We start from the raw sequence: 17,911 nt of genomic DNA, 5'->3' as shown, positions 1-17,911 counted from the left end.
GTCTCACTCTGTCACCCAGGCTGGAGTACAGTGGCACACTCATGGCCACTGCAGCCTTGACCTGCTGGGCTCAGGCGATACTTTCGCCTCAGCCTTCCAAGTAGCTGGAACTCCATGCATGCACCACCACGCCCGGCAAATTTTTTATTTATTGTAGAGATGAGGTCTCACCAAGTTGTCCAGGCTGGTCACAAACCCCTGAACTCAGGCAATCCTCTCACCTTGGCCTCCCAAAGTGCTGGAATTACAGGCTTGAGTCACCGCGCCTGGACTATTTGATTAACTTTAAGCTTTACTTTAGTCATTTATAAAATGAGGGTAATACTAATAGGCCTTCCTCACAGGTGTAGAAGTTCCTCTGCACAGTAGCAATACCCGTTAGCTGTTCTTGCCTTTTTTTTTTTTTTTTTTGAGTTGGAGATTCACTCTGTCGCCCTCACTCTGTCGCCCAGACTGGAGTACAGTGGCCGCTCCCGGCCACCGCAGCCTCAACCCGCTGGGTTCCGGCGATCCTTCCACCTCAGCCTTCCAAGTAGCTGGAACTATAGGCGCGTGCTACCACACCTGGCTAATTTTTTTATTTATTGTAGAGATGAGGTCTCGCCAACTGGCCCAGGTGGGTCTCGAACCCTCAGGCTCAGGCAATTCACTCCCCTTGCCCTCCCAAAGCACGGGATTACAGTCTGAGCCACCGAGCCCGGCTTGTTCTTGCTTTTTATTATATTATAGTAATGGTTGCTATAATAGTTGTTTGGCTGGAAGACTGCAGAGCTCTTTGGGGCTTGAGGAGGAAAGCTGAGAAAGGAGAAGAAGGCAAGGCTCACCAGGGCAGGAAACATGTACTTCTGGTCCTTCTCCTGGAGGAACACCAGCACATCTGTCATCAGCAGCATCAGCACATCTGGCAGGGGATAAAGGCAGGAGAACAGTCAGCACTGGAGGGTCCAAGCAACTGTCTTCCTCTTTCCCAGGGACCAGGCTTACCCCCCCTTAAGTTGGAGCTTCCAATTTCCTTCTTCCTGGCCTCTCTCCCACCTTTTCAGACCTCCCACCTCCCTCCCCTTCAATCTTACAGCTTGGAAATGGGAGTGGGGGAAGGAAGACACTTTGCTATCAGGTGAAACAGCTTCTACGGCTAGCGGGGACCACAAGGGAACACTTACTGCCTTTGGAGAAAACCCTCCTTATTTGACTGATTCAGGTTTCTTTGGGGTTTTTTTTTTGAGTTGGAGTCTCACTCTCGCCCAGGTTGGAGTGCAGTGGCACGTTCATGGCCACCACAGCCTCGACCTGCTGGGCTCAGGTGATCCTTCTGCCTCAGCCTTCCAAGTAGCTGGAACCACAGGCATGTGCCACCATGCCCAGCTAATTTTTCTTTTAATTTATTGTAGAGAAAAGGCCTCGCCAAGTTGACCAGCCTGGTCTCAAACCCCTGGGCTCAGACAATCCTCTCGCCTCCGCTTCTCAAAGTGCTGGGATTATAGGCATAAACCATCACACCCGGTTGATTCAGGTTTCTTAATCTAGGGTCTACAGATCCCCCCAGGATCCCCATTGCTAAGCTTTGGGGGTTCAGTAAACCCTCTGAAGTTGCATAAACAGTTTTATATATTAACACAACACATGTGTATTTTCCTGGGTGTAAGGGTCCAAGATTTTTCTGAGAGTCATCATAAGGATCTCCAGAGCTAGAAGCCCCATAATTTTCAGCCTTGAAGGTCCATGCCTAACATCTAACTAATGTAAGATCTTTTTGGATATCTGACCTAAATTCCCCTGCCTATAATATTCCCACTTCTCATTCTGTGCTCAGTAGGGAGGGAGAAGTTTCCTTCCTCTAAAAGAGGACTGAAAGATCCATTCCTCACTCATCCATCTCCTTCAATCCCACAGGTCCCTGCTTCGTTTTCCTTCTCTGTTCTGCCCTCCAGGGTCTCAGATCCTATGGGGTCCCACATTCTAAGACCCAGGGAGAAAACAAAGGTCAATTCCACAACACTTGGATGTCACAGTCAAGAAAACACACTCCCTCTTTGCCCTTGGAGATCTTACTAAACTGTGGGCACACAGAAGGGGAGGGCTTTTGCTAAATGCTTCAGAAATAAAGCTCTCCAGCCTTGCTATTTTTAATCCCCCATGGTTTATATTCTTAGCTGCTGCGTGGGAGGGATGGGAAGGAGAGAAAGGGATAAAGGAGAGAGGCTGGCGAAGATTGACAATATTCAAGCCCAGGGAGCAGGGATTTCATGACATGGGGACAGAGGCTCAGGCAGACTCTGGCCTCAGGTATCACAGCCTACTTCCGTTCCTCACTCTTTACCCCCAACGCTGAGGTCTGCTATTCTCTTGCCTTGATTTAGGTAGGAAGGACTTTGCCAGTGCACACAAATTCTGGAAAGAGAGCCTGGGAAAGTGTTCCCTAGTTCCCAACTCGCCCCCTCTGTTCTGTTCCCTCTTCTCTGCCTTGCCTATCCTTCACCAGGCTCAGTCTCCCACTCTGGGCCTTCCCCGGTTGTTCCCAAGGCTCCTGCTCATTCCCCAGCCTGGTAGCTGGAATTTCAGCTGGGGAAATCAACTACCTTGATCTTGTCCTCCAGTCTGAGTTTGTCTTCCTCATTAAAACTTTACACTTGATCTTAGCCCAAAGACCAATAAGTGATCTCATTAAAACTTTAAAACATATATATTTTTTTTTCTGAGAGCTATAAGGGTCTCCAGAGCTAGAGGGGCCATACTTTTGAGCCTTGACGGTCTATGCCTAATATATTAAAAAATATATGTATATATTTTAATAGAGACAAGGTCTCACTATGTTGCCTAGGCTGGTCTTCAACGCCTGAGCTCAAGCAATCCTCTCACCTTAGCCTGCCAAAGCACTGGGATTACATGCAAAAGTCATCATGCCCGGCCTTCCTTATTTAAATCAGTAACTCTCTGGGCATACACGGACCAATTAAATGAATTAATACTGATAAGGAAGTCCCCGTTAAACGTGGAATTCAGACTTTTGCTGCCACAGAGACCACATCTCCATCTTCCCCACCCCTGAGTCTCACTGTGCAGTGGGCGGCATAGAGGTTGGTCCTAAGGGCTGGATACGTCTCCTACTCTGTATCTGACTCTGGATTCCTGCCGGGGCTGCCAAGCAGGTCACTGACCTTTGAAGCGCCCTGTTGCTGTCTTCCAGAGCAGGCAGCCATCATGGATGAGTTTGCGCCGTAGAAGTTCCTCTCGGCCAAAGGGGCCCTTGCCAGGCACTGGGGTCTGGGCCCGAGGGTCCATGCGGTTATAGATCTCCTGCAGCCGGGCCCCCTTCTCCAGCTCGTGCACGTCCTGGTCCACATTGGACAGCAGCTCCTTCACTAGCCCCAGTGCTGTTGTCAGGTCCTGGCGCTCCTCCTCAATCCCTGGCACCAGGGGGTCGGCATGGGGGATGGCTCAGCCAGCATCATCCCAGCCCCTATTCCCATCGTGTCTTGATTCCACCTGCCCAGAATCCCACACCTGGCCCTTCCCCTTCCCTTGGTCACCCCAAGTCTCTCCTTGGCCAGGCAGCCCTCTCCCTGCTACCTGGCTTCCCTGTGCCCTCCTGCTCACCGTGGGAATGCTGCAGGATGCGGCTGATGAGCACCGGGTACTTGGTGATGCGCTGTGTCACCAGCAGGATACACTCCTGTACCCCATGCCGCTTCAGCACTGCTGAACGGGTCACTTTCTACATTCAAGGGAAGAGGCAGGGCTCAGGGCCAGAGGTGAGGGCAACAGAAAGGACTGGTCCTAAGCTCTGGTGCTGGCCCTGCCTCAGCCATTTCCCTCACATTGGCCTAGGTGTCTGCTTCTGGAAAACGGGGATAATGACGCCACGGGTTTGCTGTGAGGACCAACCAGACAAGGAAGCGAAAAGAACTTGGGGAACTACTCCAACGCGCTCTGCCACTTGGAAGGGTTATTGCTGCAGGTCCACAAGCAGATGGGTCCACAGGGGCGGGTGAGTGCCGGACCTCCGTGTGGGTGTGGCTCACATCACTACCTCCATGGGTGGGGGAGGATGGGTTTGGGTCTTGAGAGGAGGCTCTGAGTGTGGAGAGATTTGCTTACCCGGATGAACTGCTGGAAGCGTTTGTCTCGGGCATACAGTTCCTTATAGAGTTTTAAGGCCTTGGTGTGGCGGCTGCAGAACTCGGAGTAGGTCTTCCGCATCTGTTCTGCACTGGGACCTGAGAACTAGATGTCGGAGAAGCAAGGCTAGGTCAGCATTGCCCCAAAGCCACACCTTATTCCCCGGACATAGCCCTGGCCTCCTGTTTCTCCAGCCTCCTGCTTCTTCCTTCTAGCCCCTAGCGTTTGGAAATGCCCACCCCAGGCACACCTCCTTCCAGGAACATTACCCGGGGGTCCTGCCTTTTCCCACCTGGCTGATGAGCAGGTCACCCAAGTGATGGATGACAAAGTTTCGGGTGCTGCCAGGGCTCAGGGCCTGGCGTCGGCGCTCTAAGAGCTGGCTGAGGAAGCGTATATGGATGTCACTGAGCTCGTCCACACAGGGGAACAGGCCCTGGACCACCCCTGGCTCCAACTGTAGCTCTTCCAGCATCCCCGTGCGGAAGAGGCGCGTCATGATCTTCAGCGTCCTCACATGATGGAGTTCTGTCTGAATTAGTTCTGTGGGGGACAGTGGGACATTTGGCCTCTATCCTGGCTTGGCCACAATTGGCGGAGCCCTAAGCTAGGGACTTTAGGATTCAGATGAAGTTTTCAAGGTCCCTTCTAGGTTAATATTCTGCATTACAATAATTTTAGATCATTTCCTGATCTTTAAAAAAAAATTAAAAATCACCCAGGCTGGAGCGTAGTAGCACCATCATAGCTCACTGCAGCCTTGAACTCCTGGGCTCAAATGTTCCTCCCACCTCAGCCTCCAGAGTAGCTGGGACTACAGGCTCATGCTACCATGCCTGGCTAATTTTAAATATTTTTTTTAGAGATGGGAGTCTTGCTATGTTGTCCAGCCTGGTCTCGAACTCTTGGCCTCAAGCAATCCCCCATCTCAGCCTCTTGAGTTGCTGGGTTTACAGGCATGGATCACCATGCCTAGCTCCATTTTTTATCTTTACACCTTATCATTTCATGCTGTTAGCTATTTTAGGGAAGAGCCATATGTCTTCTCCATGTTTAGTTTTTCCACAGTCCCCAGCACAGACAGAATATGGAATGGGCAGAGAGTGAAGACTGAGGGTTGAAATAAAGAAGGAATAAAGATAGGGCCTCAGTTTTTTTCTAGAAACTCGCCCATGGCAGGTCTTTCTGCCACGAATCCTCCTTTTTCCTTCTCTTCTTCTTGCTAATAAGCTGTTTTAAACTATTAAAAAAAAAATAGGGCCTTGGAGACAAACTGCACCAAGGGGTTGGGCAACCTGTGTGATGCCAGGCAGGGTCTCAGAGGCCAAGAGGATATAGGGAAAGGATCTGGAAGAAGAAGGGCACAGACACACAGGACCTGGCGAAGAAGGAGGAAGACGAGGGTGGTCTTGGCTCACCATAGATGACATCCTGCTGCTTCATCACCTCCTTTTTATGCTGCTGCAGGAAGCTGCCGTCCACAGCAAGGCTCCAGGAATCAGCTGCAAAGTCCTTCTCATCCATCTCAAAGTCACTCATCAGCTCATTGTAGATCACCTCTGCACCTGAACGTGAGTGGGGCACACAACTCAGAGCCAAACTCTCTTCCCTGGCCCTTCTCAGAACCCTTCTCCCTCTCCTTTTTCTGGGCTGCTCTCACCAGCCACATTCCCAGCCTCTTTTCATCCTCCCCAGGCCACCCTGTCCCCCTGCACACAGGCCAAGGCATGCTCACCTTCATCAATGAGAGACTCCACCGAGAGGGTTCGGTTCCGCATGTTGAGGGAGTCTGTGGACTGTGAGAGGATCCGGCGCAACCCCAGGGGAGACTCATCGTTGAAATGTCTGGAGGAAGTGGAGGCTGTCTGCATCACCCCCACTCAGCAAGAGATCCCTTCCCGGGGGGCAGCTAAGACCGGGATCCAAGAGGCAGTCACCCTGAGCTCTCCTTACTTGTTTGTCTACCGTTCTGAACTCAGGGATGGAAAAGAACCTCTCGGTCCCCCTTGGTCTCCACTGCCACATTCTCTGTCCACCCGGCTCCCCCATTCCTAAACAGAGGCTCACCCAGCAATGTTGGTGGTGGAAACACTCTTGGCTAACGACAGGGAGGAGCGGCCACGGCGGGAGCCAAGAAGGGACTGCCGGAAGCTGTCGGAGGGGTAGATGGCAGAGCTAGGCCGCTCCCGGATGGTCGCTGTGAGGGAGACACCAAGCAGGAAAACATCAGACTCTGGTGCTTCCCAGGATCCAGGCTCCCGGGTTCTTCTACCAGAAAGGAGGCATTCTCTCCCGCCCCGCCCTCCACCCCCCCACCAGTCAAGATGGTAACGATGATTCTACCACCTTACATTTGTGCAGTACTTCAACGTTCACACAGAGCTTTTTCTTATCTATCACTTCTCCAAGACAACTCTATCAGCAAACTGAAGCTCAGAAAGGCTAAGAGGCTTGTCCTTTCTTAAACTCAGAAAGGTCAAGAGGGTGACTCAACTAATGGCTGGGCAGGGGCCCAGGCTCTGCTCTTTTTGCCTAAGTACCATGCTCTGTCTGTTACATCAAAGCTGTCTGAACTGACACTTGACAGCTGCCACCAGCACTCCCAAAATGCAGTGTAAATAACTGGTAACAAAAATGTAGGGTGTGACCAGCCTCAGTCGACCAGGCACCTCGCGTTCTCATCTGCATTTGAACTTTTCTGCCCTGCCTCTATGCCCAAGAGTCCAGACCACCTCCTTTACACCCCACTTATCCGCTTGTAACTAAGAGGAAAATGCTGTGTCTGGGAATAACCTCAGGGGGGCAGCAGAGCCCTGGAGCTGAGAGCCTGAGGGTCAACGTCTTGGGGGGCTCCTCCACTCCCCAACTACTCACTCTTACTTCGAAGAGAAACAGACTGCAAGGCAGTGTTGTTCTTCAGCAGGGCGGCTTTCTGTTGCTGTGAGACAGAGAGAGAGAGAGAGAGAGAGAGAAAGAGAGAGAGAGAGAGGAGAGGGGAGAGAGAGAGAGAGAGAGAGAAAACAAGGACAGCTGTCATCCAACAATCGGCCCCAGAGGCAGGGGTAGGAGCTGGGCAGCTGGCCCCCTCGGGAAAAAGCTGGCACTGTGGTTAAAGCCATCAGGGTGGCTAACCCCAGTGCTGTGGGGTTCTGTCTACTGTCGTAGGCCTGGCCCACTCAGGGCCTGAGGCCTGGGGTGCGGGTCTGGGCTGCCCCACGGTGAGGAGCGGGGTGAGGAACACAGGACAGGGAATGAATGGAAAGGCATGAGGGCACCGCACACTCACTACCCTCTCCCCCAGCCCTCTGCCCTCCCTGCCGTCTCACCTTCTGCTTGACCTTGGTACAGTTGGCGAGGGTGTCTTTACAGCGGTTGTGGATAGTCACATTGCAGGCTGGGAGGGTGGGGTAGAGAGGGTGAAGGGAGGGCCGGGTGGTACAGGAGGGGACACACCCACATGCAGACACCCAGCTCCTCCTGGTCATAGTTCTCGGGACTCTCCCCCTTCCCAGACTTCTCGGCCATTCCCACACCCCAGTCCCTCTCCTCCCACCTCCCTCTTCCTTCAAGCTGGAAATGAAGTGAGGGGGGTATGGGTCTGAATGAAATTAAGCAGTCAGGAGAACAGGCAATCCTGACCCAAAGATAGCCAGGGGATGCGGGTAGAGAAGAGAAGTGGCTGCTGGCTGCCAGAGATGAGCTCAAGAAGCACAAAGGTGGCTGCGATGGCAGATGGAAGGACTCCCACAGAACAGAAGCTGGCAAAGAGGCAGCTGGGAGGGGGCTAGGGGCAGAGGGGAAAATGGACATTCCCTGAGCTTTTAGTAAATGCTCTACATTTATTTAATCCTAACAAGCCTTGGCGGTTGACTCAATTATCCTCATTTTACAGAGGAGGAACCAGTCCTGGAGAGGTCAAGTCATCTGTCAGAGGTCACACAGCGAGTGGGCACCCTGGGACTTAAATTCCAGCGTGCCTGCCTCTGAAGGCCACGCTCCTTCCGTGACATCACACGCAGGCCCACATTCGGGCTGGGCCTAAGCAGTTCCGAGACTGATGGACCCAGTGGCAGAGCGGAGACAGGCCCATGCCCATGCACGGCCTTGCCCGGCTCCTCCCCACCAAGCCTGTCTGCTTTCTCCCTTCCAGGCCCAGGGAGTCCTGTTCCTCCAGTTAAGGCAAATCCACAGCTCCCACACTCCATCTGCTTCTCCCCCATCCTCCGCCCCACCTTGCCACAGGGTAGGAGAGAAGAGGAGAGGAAAGGAGGATGCGCCAAGCCTAGGCCCTGGGACCATTGGCTATCCCCTTTCCAGACATGCCCTCAGCCCTTGGCCCTCTCCAGCTTCCCCTCCCCCGCCCAACAACACCGGAAACTCTGCTAACTCCTTCAAACAATACCCAGCACCAGGCTCACTTCCACAAATACAAGGCGAACAGGGTGGGGCAGAGGGGGCAGACAGAAGTGGGGGCTGCAGCTGCCCCCATCCCCCTGGAGCTCCCTTCTCCTACTCCTAACACCAGTGTCTCTGGATCGAACCTCCGCTTTCCACCTGCTCTCAAAATAGAGCTGCCCACCTCCCCTTGTTCCCCTGGCAACAAGCTTCCGGATTGGGAATTTTGTCAGGTCTCTGGAGGAATCTGGATTGGGGTTCCCTCCTCATCCTCATAACTCTCAACTGAGCAGTGAGAAAGTAGGGAGCCTCACCATTTCTTTCTGGGGGTTCCTTCTCCAAGTCCCGCAGGGACTCAGAGGCGAGAGCTTTGGTCCCATTATTCAGCAGGTCACAAAATACCTTCAACCCTGCTCTAACCAGAAGCATCTCTTTGCCATAACTTCCAGAGGAACTGGGGGACAGGGGGAGCAGGTGCCTTCTGTATAGGCATCCTGGGAAAGGAAGGAATTATTTGCTTATCCTCCCTAAATACAGGGCTACCCTTGGATGTGGGTGAAGGCCAGGAGCTCCAGCCTCCACTCCCGACACACAAATACTGCTGTATTCCCTCTTTCTCACTGTGTAGTCAGACTACTCTGGAGACAAAGGGTCCTCATCTCATCTCCTGCTTGAAACGGCAGAGATTTCAGCCTCTACCCATAGTCAACAGAAAGGAAGGGCGAGGGACCCTGAAGCCCTGAATGCCCAGTTCTGCCCAGGAAGACAGGCAGAGCCAGCTGCGAGGCTGGCAGCTCTCCACCCAGCTCCTGTCACCCCCACCCCACCCCCTCCACACACACAACATTCCTGCTCCTTCTCCAATCAGTTCCCCTAACCCTCCGCAGCTGTTCAAGGAGCAAGGGGGATGCCCAGCGGGCGACAGCTGCGAGGGAGCCAGCCCAGCCTCCCCTCCCCTACCTTCCCAGATAGTCTGGTTTATGCCACCTTCCAACAGCCACCACCCCTCAGCGTGAGGACAGGGAGCAAAGGAGCAAGGGGCCAAGCATCTGGCCCTGGTGCGTGGGCCCAGCTGCAGCTCAGAAAGGAGAGCAACCCTTACAGATCGGGGCCAAAAGGACGCATGAAAAGACCAGGGTCAGCGAGGACCGAGTCTGAGTGACATTCAGGGTCCAGACAGAACTTACTTGGGCAGATGAGGGCCTCCTTGGCTGTGATGCTCTTGTTACAGGCATAGCACATGGTCATGCCTGAAACCGAAATGGTTGTGAAGAGGTGCCCGTTGGTATAGCGGGCATCCTTGGCTTCCTTCATCTTCTCTTTCTCCCGGGTCTGCAGAAGAGGCAAGAGAGACAGAAGTGAGGATGGAAGACGCCAGGGTGCCTGGAGTCCGGAGAGATAGGCTGGGGGAAGAGGCAAGGGAGAAATGCCTGTCTGGGGCTGCTGGAGAGAAACCCTGCAAGAGGGTGTCCAAGGTAGTTGTCCAGGGTGACCCGGCCCGGCTCCGGGCAGCCTGCAGGGTTCCGGGGCCCAAACCTACCTGGCCCCTGCGGCTGGGTTGCCTCCGGTTGCCACTCATCTCCCTGGCTCTAGGACTCCGCGTCCTCACTCCACCTTCTAGCCCTAGCTCTGCTCGCCCCCGAGCTGCTGTACTCTCTTCTCTGTGCTGGGGGGAAGATGCGCAGAGAGCAGGGGGGAGCAGGCGAGGCGGGGGTGCCAGCTCACCAGCGCATTCCGATCTATGGGAGTTAGCTCCTCTTATAACCATGACAACCGTGCTGGAGCCGCTGTCTTTCTCCGTGGCAGTCACAGAGCGGGGCAGGAGATCCCCTTAGATTGGCTGGCCACCTCCAGCCCAGAGGTCAGGATCCCAGACCTCTAACTCTTCCCCCAACATGTCTCCTACTAACCTCGAGGCAGGGGAGCTGGTTTGGGGTCATTCCTCCTCCCTGAGATCTCTAAGTAAGGAAACTCAGCCAGCCATCTCCATCTCGGTTGCTCTCAGCAGAAGGGTAGAGACAAAACCTAGGAGAGTCCCCCCTCTATTGCTCCTCATCCAACTGGTCTCCCCCATCCTAGAAAGTCCTTTCCGGCATTTACCCTCCAGCCTCCAGCTTTGGGTATCTGTAGGGATAGGGCACCCTGACCTTCCTCGGAACCTCTGAGTTAGTGTCTCCGATCTCTTCTCCCACTTCCCCCGGTGTCTCTCTGCAAGTCAAGTCATCCTCCCCAGCCCTCCTTATCTGTCCCTCCTCAAGCCCTTGTGCTTCCTAAAAAGTCTGAGAAGGTGAAAATGTGGGAATATCACTCTTCCCATATCTTCTAGAACCTTCCCCAGCTGTCACCTCAGATCTCTGGGTTTGTTGTTTGTTTTTTTTTTTTTGAGTTGGAGCCTCACTCTGTTGCCCAGGCTGGAGTGTAGTGGCACGCTGACGGCCACCACAGCCTCAACTTGCTGGGCTCGGCGATCCTTCTACTTCAGCCTTCCAAGTAGCTGGAACTACACACATGTGCTACCACTGGATTTTTTTTTAAGATGTGGAGTACAATTCAGGATTAGGTACATAAGTGGTCATCGTATAGGTGAAATTTGGACCTCCCACTGGTCCTCACGTCACCTGGTAGGTCTCTGGATTTTCCCTCTATTCTTAGAGGATGGAGAACAGGAATAGAAGCTGATGGAACCACTCCCTTCAAGGTGTCCCGGCCTCTCAGAAGTCAAAGAGCAACACCCAGATTGCTGAGGCTGAGGCTATAAGGCTATAAGGCTAAAAGGACCTGGCTGGGGACAGATCATTACAACTCAGGGGGGAGCCCTCTGCCTGGCCCTCAGGAGACTAGTCCTGACTCATGCTCCAGCCACACAGCAGTTAGGGGGTGGGGGAGGGGCAGAGCCACACCGGACTGATGCTTGGGGTAGAAAGGGCAGAAAAGGGGAAGTGTAGAAGGGTTGAGTCAACAGTGCAGGGGCCAGAGAGCCCTGGGCTGCAATGCCCTAGGGTCTCAGGGCCTGCTAGTGGCCCAAGATCCTTCTCCCTCCTGCCTCTCTTCCGCCATCCCAGGCTTGCCTGATGATGATGGGCAGAGGGTTGAGGTCATCTCTCCTCTCTACTCCCAGCACGCACCCTCCCACCCCCAATTGTTGATTACTCTTTTCTCCTCTCCTCCTGCTCCTTCCTTCTCTTCCGGTCTCCTGGTCTCTCCCTGTCCCCTCTCCTCTCAGGGTCTCCCTCCTGGGCTCCTCCCTCTGCCTTCCCGTTCTCAGGCTCCTTCTCCACAGTTCCTTCTGCCCACGGCCTCTCCTCCCCTCCTCCTCCCAGCAGGCCAACTCCTCTCTCTAGGCTTGTTCAGGAAGCCGAGTTGCCTCTAGCCTCTAAACTGTTCCAGACTCCTTTATCTATTCTGGTGCCTACCTACCTAGACCACTAAGAAAATCCTCCCTTTGGTCTAACCTCCATCTACCTTGCTCAAATTAAAACTCTTTAGAAGTTCAAATTTGCCTCTGAATAATAACCTCGCAATGCCTCAAAGACCAAGTCCAAAGACCTCTTCGCACTGCCACACACTCTCCCTCCTCCCCTGCTCTCCCAGCCTTCTCTACAACACAAGTCAAAAGTCTGATTGCCTATTACGTTTGAGCTAAAAGCAAGCAAGCATGAAAGCGGTACAAAAAAGAACAACATGCCTGAACCAGGGTCACTCTCAAATGGGCAGTGCTCAGATTGGCCCTAATGCTGCTGCGAGTCCCCCCTCCATACCCGAGCTCTGCCCTCACCCTCCACCCTCTGGCCTCCCCAGTCACTCACCTGCCCGACCAGCTCTGATGGAGTGGCACAGGGAGGGAGAGGAGGACGGCAGCCAGAGCACGGGGTCTCTCCGGCCCTTTCCCTCTCTGGCATCGATGCCCCAGAGACAGCCCAGGTACTCTGGGCCCTGTCTCCTCCACCTCCCGACACTCACCCTCTCTCGAAGCACCCCCCTCTCTAGGTGGGCCAGCAGCGGGCAGCAGCCACAGCAGCACATCCCAGCACGGGAACTGCCCAGCAGCAAGCGGTCCTGGCACTGCCTAGCGCTATTGTCCCAGAGGTGGCCTGTGCCCGCCCCAGGGCTCAGGCTGGTGAGGATGGAAGGATATAGGGCCTGTTTATCAGGGCTGCCTGCTCCAGAGATGGAGTGAGTGGGTTTGCTTGGTCCTCTGTCCCACTCTTTTCCAGGTATTCTTAAGATAATCACACCAATCTCCTATTTACCCACCCCTGAGCAGGGCAGCCCTTCACCTAGTCTGTGTCCCAATCTATTGAGGAGAGCCCTTTAAAAGCCACAACACCCAACCCCAATGTTTACAGCCCTTCCTGTTGGTTCAGCCCCTGCTGTCCAGCATCTAGAATTATCTGCTTTTTTTATAAGCCCCACGGGAAGTCTTTCTTGCTGCATACCCTTTATCCACACCACTGCTACATCAAGAATAAGCCGGGCGCACAGTGGCTCATGCCTGTAACTCCAGCATTTAGAGAGGTGGAGGCAGAGGTGGATTGCCTGAGAGGAGAGGCGGATTGCCTGAGCCCAGAGGTTTGAGACCAGCCTGGGCAACTTGGCAAGATCACATCTCTACAAGAAATCAAAAAATTAGCTGGGCATGGTGGAGCACACCTGTAGTTACAGCTATTAGGGAGGCTGAAGTGGAAGGATTGCCTGAGCCCAGCAGGTCAAGGCTGCAGTGGTTATGAGTGTGCCACTATATAACAGCCTGGGCAACAGAGAGATTCAAACACACAAAAAAGAGAGTAAAGTGCATAAAGAATATAAAAGTCAGCCTGGGCAACTTGGTGAGACCTCATCTCTACAATAAATCAAAAAATTAGCTGGGCCTGGTGGCACATGCCTGTAGTTCCAACTACTTAGAAGGCTGAGGTGGAAGAATCACCCGAGCCCAGCATGTCAAGGCTGCGGTGGCCGTGAGCATGCCACTGCACTCTAGCCTGGGCGACAGAGTAAGACTCCAACTCAAAAAAAAAAAGCCATGCTCGGTGGCTCAGCCTGTAATCCCGTGCCTTTGGGAGGCTGAGGTGAGTGGATTACCTGAGCTTGCGGGATCGAGACCCGCCTGAGCAACTTGGCGAGACCTCATCTCTACAATAAATAAAAAATCAGCCGGGCACGGTAGCGTGCGCCTGTAGTTCAGGCTACTTGGAAGGCTGAGGCAGAAGTATCGCCGAAGCCCAGCAGGTTGAGCCACTCCAGTCTGGGCGACAGAGCGAGACTCCAACTCAAAAAAAAGCAAAAACAATATAAAAGCCCTTAGCATAATACATGATATACAAAAGGTGCTCAATACGTGTCTAGGAAGGAAGAAATGGAGGAGGGAGGGAGGGGAAGGAACGAAGGAGGGATGAACAAATGGATACCAAGACGTAGGGTCTCAGCAGCACTCTGTCCCTACTCTGGGGACCCTCTTCATTCCTTATCAGAACTTTTGAGCCTTCTGTCTCCTCTCATTTCTCCTTTTCTCCCTCCTTCTGAAGGGCTCCCAGCCCTTCTCTCCTTCTACTTCCTTTGAGCTTAGACCATGAGGGTTTCCTCTGAAAGCCAGAAGAAGGCCAATCCAAACCTTCTTTCCCTGTCACCCCAGATCTCGGTCACTTTTGGGAAAGACAGAGCCCATGGCAGAGGACACTGTGGCTATCTGCTGAAAAGCTCAAAGGCAGATAGTCTCCCTCTTCTCTCCACTTTGTTTCCCAGGCTGAAAGGGGAGGAGACAGTGACGTACATGTAGAACAAGGCAATGCCAGAGTGGGCAGCAGGGCCTGGCAGAGCCTACCCAGGTGAGGCAGAGCTTCTCTGATCAAGGCCTGAGCTCTCTGCAGCCCTATCGGGCGTGTCCACACAGAGACCTCTGGGAGAGTCAGGTGGTACTCAGAATCACCTCTGCTCCAGCTGCAACTGGCAGCAGCCCCCTCCCCAAGAGTGTGACACCTGTGTTCAGACCCTCTGTGCAGTGACCAGAGGGTCCTTTAAGGTCCCACTGGAAATCTGAGCCACAGGTGGACAGTAGAGGTGCAGAGTCCTTGGCTGTGAAGGGCACGGGGCCAGGGGGGCGAGCTACGGGGTTGGGAAATGAGGAGGCAGAGAAGTTCTGGCCTTGGGACTGAGAAGAGGCCTTGGGACAGTCTTAGCCAGGCTCCGCTCCTCTTTGAGCTTCCGGGGACAAGATGAAGGCAGGAGGCTGAGGGGAAGGCGGCCAAATGGAAATACGAATGCCAGAGACACAAACAACAGAAAAGACATCACTGAACACACAAAGGCACTTAATAAACACTCGCATAGTGAATGAGGATGAGACAACGGCAAAAAGGGTGGGTACACTGGGGAAGCAGAAGGGGATGCTAAGGGCCACAAGGAATAAAATCAGGTTCAGGACCCTGAGACCCAGGCATCCTGGACTCCAGCCTGCCCCCCACCCCGCCACACCTGTCAGGCCAGGAGAGAGAGACAAGCAGAAAGGAGGGAGGAGGAGTGATGCGAACAGACGGGCGTTTGTGCAAGTGAACAATAGCCGTGCCAGGACTCCCTGCCCTCCTGGCACAGGGCAGGCCGGCTGGGTTGGGAGGGGGGCAGCTGCTGCTTGCAGCCCCACCCCCACCCTCTCCCAAGGAGACATAAACAAACCCGAAGGGGTCCAGCCAGCTCCTCTCAACCATTTCTCTTAGCAGCTCCAGAAACCTGGACCAGCCCACTCACTCTGATCCTAGATGATACTTCAAACCAGAGCGGAGCTACTTCCTTGTGTCCAGAGACAGGAGCCCCCTACTTTGGTGATCACAGTTCAAAACAGAAACCGGGAGCATCTGGGGACAGACATAGGAGGGCAGGCAGGTAGACAGACACTCCAACACACTCATAACATGCACACGCGAGCTCATTCAGATCTGTCCCCTCCCTGATTCCAAGGTCACAGTTCCAGTGCCAGAGGGCCTGGGACCAGAACCCTCTGCAGCCCCTGGTCAGCTTCAGCTAGTCTTTCCCTAGCCACCATCTAACCTCCTGCAAGTACCTTAGTGACCTCCCTATGCCTTGGGCTGCGTTCCCCCATTCTCACTTCTCCCAACCCCTCAGCTCTTTCTCTAACCTCCATGACCCTTGGAATCTTCTTCCATGCCCCCAAAAGCCTCAACCACCCAGAGGACCCCCAATCCTTCCACTCCCCTCCAAGATCCCTCCCGGGCTAGCTCAGCCCTCTGTGCTACACTCCCAGTCTAGCACACAAAGCCAGCCACCTCTCTACCACCCGAAACAAAGAAATAGTAGCTCTCCTCGCTCCTGACTCCACCTGCCCGCCACATACTCCAATGCTTTGGGTCCTAGAGATTCCAGGGGAACCCCCAGCCCCCCACAGCTATCCCTGGACCTCTGGCCCCTGCTTGGCAGAAAAGGACCCTTTGTTCTGTGGGACGCGAAGGTTAGGGCTTGGGAAGGAGGGGGGAAGTGCAGAGGGCTAAGGAGAGAAAGGGGACCTATGGGGTTTGGGGGTGAGGAGGTAGGAAGCAGAGCAGAGAGAACGGAGAGGGTGGAGGACTGAAGCCAGCTTGGAAGATAGAAATGCGTGAAAAGAAAGAGAAGCATGGAGCAACGAAACGGGCGGAGAGGGGCAGGTGACACTTCAGTGCCCCAGAGCGCAGGTCCAGGAGCCAGGCAGGGATGGGGTGGTGAGGTGTCAGTGCTCAGCTCTGACCCATCCCCCACATAGGTGGCAGGGGAGACCATCTTCCTCAAATCATCTCTTTTCCAGCGGGCACCCCTCTACTTCCCACCACAGTATAAAAAGAAAGGAGACAGCTGGTGTGCTGGGGGGAGGGGAAAGAGGGGATCCAAGGTTATTGGCTAAGAACCAACTCCCCCCCTCTGTAACCACAGCTTTCCGGAGGTGGCCCTCCCCTTCCGACCAGCCCAAACCGACAACCACCCTCCTCTTGTGGCCTCCTTGTCCTCTTAGATCCGCCCACTCTGCCCCCCATTCCCCACTCCCAGCCAGGTCTCCCAGTTCTCCCCTCTCCCCAGGGCCAGCCCCAGGGTAGAAAGAAGAGCCAGGCATTGGAGTCCCAGTCCCCTCACTACTAAAAAAATTCCCCAACAGGACATGAAAACCCAGGTATCTGACCTCCCAGCTCCCCCCAATAATAGAAAAAGAACCCCAGTGTCTTGCCCCACTAGAACACCTATAACCCCTAGCCAGGTCTGCCCCCCCACCACCACCGGTTCCCCCATGGCTTTCCTTTTTAGGGTGGAACCAAATTTCTGTGGTTTCAAAAAACCTCTCCCGCCCCCCTTGGCGCTACGCCAGGGTCTCAGCTCAAACGGTTGAAAAAATAAACAGACTTTGGGAGCCGGGGCCTGGCCTGGAGCAGGGCTGTGAAGAGCCAGTCTACCGCCCACTGTTCCAGCACTTCAGCCACCTCACCCTGGCCCTGTGTTTGTCTTAGGCCCTGCTGAAATCCCCAGTTGCTTTCCGGTTCACAGAATCCCAACCCCCTAAGGAAAGTCTTAACGCCTCCCTCCTGGGCCTTCCACCCCACCCCTGGAATGGAATCTCTCCCAGGTAGCCTGGCTAGAAACCAGCCAGGAGGTGGAGGGAAGGGTTTCCATCACCCTTGAGGACTCCAATGGCTACTGCTCCCTTGCCTGAAGAAGTGATGGGCACAAGCTGGATCAGAGGGAAGCCAGAGATAATTACACCGGCTCTGGGCTGAGTCCTGGTCTTTCTGATAATGAGTACAGTGTGGGCGCCCTGAGGCTCTGGGAGGTACTGTCTGCATGCACTACCTTCCTCTCAGCCCTCACTTATTCACCAACAAGTCAGCGTCATCATTTCCTGGGGTCTGGGTGTGGAGGGGTCATGGCATGTGGGAATAGGCCTGGGTACAAAGACAGGGATAAAAGACACTTGGAAAGGAGTGGCCAAGAGGTCAGGATGGGAGAGTGGGGTGCGGACAATTATGCACCCAGACTCTCTAAAGTGACAGGCGAAGGGGCCCCCGAGATGAGGAGATAAGAGAACAAGGGAGCAGCGGGAGAAGGAGGGCAGGGGAGACAGTGCACAGTGCCGCAGGGTCAGCCTAAGGGTTTCAGGTTGGGAGAACAAGGAGCCAGGAAGCTGGTGGGCCAGGCCGGGATGGGGGACCCTGCGTTCCACGCAGAGGTGCTCAGGAAGGCGGAAAGCAGTCCAGCCACACAAAGACCTCTGCTCCCTTCACCTGCGGGTGACGGCGTGGGGGTTCGTGAGCCGCCTCGGCCGTCCCGACCCCAGCCACCCGCCCACCCAGAGGGGAGAACTGAATCACAGCTGGAAAGTCCATTTGCGAGGAGAGGAGGAGCTGACTTTTGTCTTGGAGGGGTGGTGGTG

At 54.3% G+C, this 17,911-nt stretch overlaps 1 protein-coding gene across 7 annotated transcripts in view; it reads right to left on the bottom strand.

The window, feature by feature from the left end:
- ARHGEF2 (Rho/Rac guanine nucleotide exchange factor 2) overlaps window positions 1–17,911 on the bottom strand; it is a 37,486-nt gene that overhangs the window by 11,209 nt on the left and 8,366 nt on the right. For 2 of the 7 annotated variants that reach the window (XM_008048345.2, XM_021707675.1), the window contains 11 exons: window positions 9,702–9,846; window positions 7,446–7,513; window positions 6,994–7,057; window positions 6,187–6,316; window positions 5,855–5,964; window positions 5,538–5,684; window positions 4,412–4,662; window positions 4,099–4,224; window positions 3,598–3,715; window positions 3,159–3,407; window positions 825–901 (listed from right to left, as the gene is read on the bottom strand). In XM_008048345.2, coding sequence (XP_008046536.1) covers window positions 825–901; window positions 3,159–3,407; window positions 3,598–3,715; window positions 4,099–4,224; window positions 4,412–4,662; window positions 5,538–5,684; window positions 5,855–5,964; window positions 6,187–6,316; window positions 6,994–7,057; window positions 7,446–7,513; window positions 9,702–9,846 — 1,485 coding nt within the window. Of the gene's footprint in view, window positions 1–824; window positions 902–3,158; window positions 3,408–3,597; window positions 3,716–4,098; window positions 4,225–4,411; window positions 4,663–5,537; window positions 5,685–5,854; window positions 5,965–6,186; window positions 6,317–6,993; window positions 7,058–7,445; window positions 7,514–9,701; window positions 9,847–10,054; window positions 10,240–12,320; window positions 12,379–17,911 lie in introns of those variants that run through there. The other 5 variants (XM_021707677.1, XM_021707676.1, XM_008048342.1 and 2 more) reach the window with 4 other exon arrangements.

Source organism: Carlito syrichta, unplaced genomic scaffold (genome assembly GCF_000164805.1).
Source record: "Carlito syrichta isolate Samal-C Ts95f unplaced genomic scaffold, Tarsius_syrichta-2.0.1 Scaffold123367, whole genome shotgun sequence".
In the NCBI taxonomy this organism is placed as follows: Eukaryota; Metazoa; Chordata; class Mammalia; order Primates; family Tarsiidae; genus Carlito; species Carlito syrichta.
The sequence above is the reverse complement of the archived record's forward strand: the minus strand, read 5'-3'. Positions and strand labels throughout refer to the sequence as shown.